The sequence below is a fragment of the Morus notabilis genome, unplaced genomic scaffold (genome assembly GCF_000414095.1).
Source record: "Morus notabilis unplaced genomic scaffold, ASM41409v2 Scaffold1026, whole genome shotgun sequence".
Lineage (NCBI taxonomy): Eukaryota > Viridiplantae > Streptophyta > Magnoliopsida > Rosales > Moraceae > Morus > Morus notabilis.
In genome coordinates, this window is record NW_010359148.1 from 120,322 (window position 1) to 125,781 (window position 5,460).

Below are 5,460 nucleotides of genomic sequence, written 5' to 3' on the forward strand. Positions count from 1 at the left end.
TGGTCAATTAAGAGAGGTGTCTCTGTAATGTTTTTAATTTTCACGGTCAATTAACATAGAGGTGTCTCTGTAATGTTTTTAAAAGATTAGGGAATGTTGATATGATTAATTTTAATTAAGAGGGAGGGCGTCTCTGTTATTATAAAATATAAAAGGCGTCAGTCTAATTAGCTTTTTTTTTTTTTTTTTTTGGCCGAATCACCGTGCTACACTGCACAATAACCCATTTAAGACAAATGATTAGCCTTTCAAGAGGAAAAAAAAAAAAAAAAAAAAAAGAGGGAATAAGAAGAGAAAGACCCAAGTGAAAAATATCTCCTCCCTTCTCTCTCTCTTTCCTGTTGACCTCTTCGTTGACAATCCAAGCCGGTCGCCGGATAAATGGTTCCGGTGACCGGAAAATTGCAGAAAAGCCCTCGTACTTCCACCAATTCGCGATAATCCCTCCAGCGGCTTCGGATTTTCCCATTTCATGGATTCCGACGACGACTACGAGACCAGAGCGAGTAAGCGAAACTTCCCCTTCCTAATACTCCGCTGGTCTCTCGCTCTCATTCTCCATACCCTTTCGTTCTTCGTCCTCTCCTTCTTCGTCGGCCTCGTAGCAATTTTTCTCGCCAATTCTTCAGTCTCCAGCCCGATCTCGGTGCCTTCCCAGTGCAAGATCGTCTCCAGCAGTGAGTTTCGAACCTTTTTTTTTTCCCCTTTTCTTAGTCTTTCTTGGAGTTCACCTTTGATGTGTTTGGCCGCCGAGAAATTTCGATGAGTTTTGAAGGAAAATAAGATTAGGGAAGAGCTTGGTTCTTTTTGTGCAAAGCTGATATAGTCTATGATGCCAAATAATTCTTAATAATTGCAACCAAAAATTTTAGAATTTATTGATTGATTTAAATAAACAACATATTCTGAAAAAGAGTGAAGAAAATAACAAAGATTTGTTTTTCATTTTTTTTCTGAGTGTGAAACTTTCCGAGTCTGAGTTATCAAAAATTGTTTTTGTGGTAGTTAACAATCTTACCAATTTATTTGTAACAAACAAAAACTTATTATATGCATACTTATGTGACATCACTGATTGGCATTTTTTTTTATTTTGCATTTTTATTGTTTTTCGGTTGCGGTTTTGTAATCAGTTGCTCGTGTTATTGAGTGAAAATAACTAATGACTTGGCTATTTGGTTCTTAAGCACCACCGAATGGAAATAGAAATTGCCCAAAAATCATTGTAGATCATACTGTTACATCCTGATACAGTTTAATTTTTTTTGTGTTTATATGACTGCATTTTGCTGGGTTCAGTTTAAGTTCTGTTGTTAATCTTCTATTGCATGTTACGTTAAAATCTCAATCAAATTGTAAACTTGACCTTTTCTTTTACAGGTGTGGATCTTAGGTCATCCAAAGTCTGCGAACTCGGGCTACTTAACTACAAAGCCAAGCATGTGTTTTACCCTTTTGGGAAAAATAAATTTCGCTGTCGCTATGATTATTATTGGGCTTCCGTGTTTAAGGTTACAGTACCATAACCTTACCTACACTTTTTATTTATTTATTTTTTTGAATTTTTTGAATTTTTGCAGCATTGTTCTCTTTTAAGATCTATATCTAACTTCTTGCAGAGAATTATGGCAAAGATATATTTCGTGCTTCTTATATTCGCATTGTGTTAGCATCCCGAAGATAGTTTTATATGCATGTGTATGTTTGTGTGTGTGTGTGTGTGTGTGTGTGTGTGTGTGTGTGTGTGTACACATACATATAGTAGATGGGTTACTTGAGTTATGCATTATGCAACTTAATTCTATTGGAGGTGTTATGGGTAACCTTAAGATGTATGTCACCGTCTGTCCTTTTTATTGCTAGCATATGGGTTTTATATTCTTTTTTAAGGAGTTTTCTCATGCATGTTATTTATTTAATTATTTCTTAAATTAAATTAACATGTTTGATTGCAGGTGGAATATAAGGATCTGTCATCAGGTGTCAATCGATTTGCATCTGCGGAGGCTCCAAATGAGGCCCTTCCTTTAAACTGCAGACCTAATTTCGGTGCGGCCTGGTTGAACAAAGATAAATTCAAGGTAAAATTACCAGGCTTGTTTCTCATTGTCATGTGCTACTTGGTGAACTTTCATTGTATTTATTACATTATAAATTTCTTTATATCTATTTTAATTAAGCTGGACCTTACCTAAGCTATGGTTGAAGGATTTTTGGTACTGCTTTTTCCTATTTCTTTGATAAACTCTGAACTGCTTATGTTCTTGTCACCTTTTATGGTTAGGTGAATGAAACGTATGACTGCTGGTACACACATGGAATTCCCAAAGTAAGCTTACCAGATGATGGATTTTTCAGTTGCCAAGCAAATGATCCATCGACCTTTGAGATGATCAAGAGATATTCAATCCTGTGAGTTTAGGTTATTTTAACCATTTGGTTTTATATCATGTAGCGGTCATCGTTGCATGAGACAGATTAGTTGCAAAGATATGCTAGTGTTATCAGTACCATAAATTGGGGATCACGAGTTCTTTTTTCTAGCCTGTTAAGATGAACATCTTAGCTTAGAATTGGAAAACTGGTCCTGTTCAGATCCCCGAGTACATATGGAATCATATTCTCGTTTCACGATTTGAAAATGGTATTCCACATTTTAGTTTGATTAATATGGTTAAGGGTTTATGGAGGAAATGCTGCCGTTTTGCTCCAAGAGAACCACTAGTAAGTAGTAATACAACTCAGTTTTGCTCTACAGTGAAGTACAGAAAGCTTTATGTCTTGGATACTGATACGTATAATTTGCTTTGTGGACATATCTGGTACTTACTAATAATTTCAAATATTACAAAAGAAATTTGGGATGGGAATATACTCATTTGATATCCCCCTAGACGCATCTCACTCTATAGAAGAAAGAATAGAACCTTGAAATAATATTGAAGCAGTTTAGCATACGATAAACCATGTAATAGTCTCGTAGAAGGGGTTTATTCTTTATTGGATTAATTAATAATATTAATGTTTTGTTCAAAGAATGGTTGCAATATATATGAATAGTAAAGAATGTCTGGCAAAATTTATTAGTGTGTGTACGTTATTGCCAGACTGCATCTACATATTGGAATTATTGTATTATCTTTTTTGTGCCTTATGGTACCCAGATCCTTTGACTTTGCTTCTTTGATTAAGTTATCTATTCATCGTTTATAATGAGATAACTATGGCGAGTTGATTTTTTTGGAGAGAAAGGACTTAAGAACGGTACAAACATCAATACTAGTTTGAAATATGGGTTATAAATATAGTTATTCTTGTACACTGCTAGATTGCATTTGCAGTTGTAAAGGCATCATATACTGTTGGAATCCGGCAGTCTTTTCTTCTTGGATGTACTGTTTAACGGGTTATTGCCAATATACATTTGGGCAACTTTAAGGCTTATTTTAGCAGCCCCCGCCCCCCGCGCACCCCCCAAAAACCCCCCCCATTTTTTTTTTTTGCCGGCGCTTACCTTAACCAATTTTTTAAGAGTAATGCTAGGGACACCAACTCAAATCCCAACTCTTGTGTACTAACTGATGTAGCACGTGAGTTGTCATCTTTTTATTGGTAGATGCAATCTCTTTCATTAATTGACGTGGTAATGTTTTAAATACCCACCAATAGAAAAATGACAATTCACATGCCACATCAGTTGGTATATAAGAGTTGGGATTTGAGTTGGTATCCCAGTATTTTTCATTTTTTAATGCATTGCTAGTGCTCGTGAGCTGATACAGGGTCTCCAATATTTTGATACCTATGTATAATCTTAGTATGTCTATCTCATTGCGAAACAATTTAATAAATGGAAGGTTAAATGTAAGTAAATTCTCTATAATGAATACCGTGATAGTCTCACTGTGAAGTATAGTCTGGAGGAATTATAACTTGTTCTTGAAAATTATTGTTGCCAGAAAAGATGGTGAGAAATACTTTTACATATAGCATCGACGAGAGCAACGATTTGTGTTGAGGAGGTTTCATCTTACTGTCTTGGCACTAAATGTACAATTGTTGTTAAAGTGCGCTTGTTTTCTCAGATCGGTGAAGGTGCTACAGTCCTGGCTTTTAAGCCGGGAAAAATCAAAGCATTGGAGGTGGGATGTGCTGGCTGGAGTTTTCGTTGGTTTCTCAACCTCCTTGATCTCGATCACCTTCGTTGTGTTCCTGCGACAACTGAAGTCTTCACTATTCTCCGCTGCGAAATCTCTTCTGCGAGCTTTTCTTAGAATCACCTTCACCCGCGCTTGCTTCCTTGTTGTATACTTCTCTGTTATGGCTTGGCTGGCTGTCCAGTATGGGAAAAGGATTGGCCTCTTGGAGATTTTCACAATTTTCAACAGCTAGGCAGCACTGTTTTTATGGTCAAAGTGCTGTTTCTTTTTTCCCTTTGCGGGATCTTTGAATTTGCAGTGTTGTAATTGCATAAAGAACTCGTAGATATACAATTTGTTGCTTATTGTACTCGGTGATGACTGATGATATAGATAGAATAGAATAACGTTGAGCCAAGAAGAGGGTTTGTACTGGGATCGTTGTCCTAAATAAGAAATTGTACAAAAAATTCTTGAAAATTTGGTCTTCATTGATATTTCCCTTCCCTATTAAGTCCCGATATATTGCTAGAAAGTAGAAAAAATGTATCATTCACCATAACCAAAAAAAAAAAAAAGGATAATAATAATAAACAATAATGAAAAAAAGAAACTTGTGAAATTGAATAGGATATCCAGCACGCGAAGAGAAGGAAAAGGATAATAATAATAAACAATAATGAAAAACGATAAGAAACTTGTGAAATTGAATAGGATATCCAGCACGCGAAGAGAAGGAAACTTGTAAAAATTAGTCAAACAAACTACTATGAGTCGCACGTGTTTTTATTTTATTTTATTTTTTTAATAAAACCTTTGCGTGAAAAACTTGTGGTGAAAAGAATAGGATTACATACAATTATGAAACTTGAAACTTGGTAGTGCTATAGATTTTAGAAAAATTACTTTCAGCTATGTTAAAAAAAAAACAGCTGTTATAAAAAGCAGCTGAATGTTTGGTAAATTATAATTATAGTAGTTTTGTTGGTTTCAAAATCAGTGTAATAGCGTATGGTAAATTATAAGGTTGAATTGTTTTGAATAATTAAAAATTATGACTATATTATATTATACTATAATATAATATATATAATTACAATATAATATATATTTATTATTATATTTAATATAATAAAACAAACTATTATTATATAATATATTATATAATTATGATATAGAATATAATAATATTATTAAAATAATAACGGAAATAATTAAAAATAACAATTATATTATATTATAGTATAATATAATATATATAATTACAATATAATGTATATTTATTATTATATTTAATATAATAAAAAAATATTACTATATA

The 5,460-nt window shown here is 33.7% G+C and overlaps 1 protein-coding gene across 1 annotated transcript; it reads left to right on the plus strand.

Moving 5' to 3' along the window:
• The first annotated feature begins 270 nt into the window (after nucleotides 1-270).
• On the plus strand, nucleotides 271-4,625 carry LOC21389782. The gene is made up of 5 exons (XM_010093731.2): nucleotides 271-677; nucleotides 1,381-1,511; nucleotides 1,956-2,081; nucleotides 2,285-2,412; nucleotides 4,086-4,625. The coding sequence occupies exons 1-5, from the start codon at nucleotides 473-475 to the stop codon at nucleotides 4,390-4,392; spliced, it is 897 nt and encodes a 298-aa protein (XP_010092033.1). The 5' UTR covers nucleotides 271-472; the 3' UTR covers nucleotides 4,393-4,625.
• Nucleotides 4,626-5,460: the final 835 nt, after the last annotated feature.

Bases quoted from the DNA above. Each gene is read 5' to 3' on its own strand.
- LOC21389782 (XM_010093731.2), top strand. From the start codon at position 473: ATGGATTCCGACGACGACTACGAGACCAGAGCGAGTAAGCGAAACTTC. The intron at 1,512-1,955 runs GTTACAGTACCA...GTTTGATTGCAG, and splicing joins ATTGGGCTTCCGTGTTTAAG to GTGGAATATAAGGATCTGTC. The intron at 2,082-2,284 runs GTAAAATTACCA...TTTTATGGTTAG, and splicing joins TGAACAAAGATAAATTCAAG to GTGAATGAAACGTATGACTG.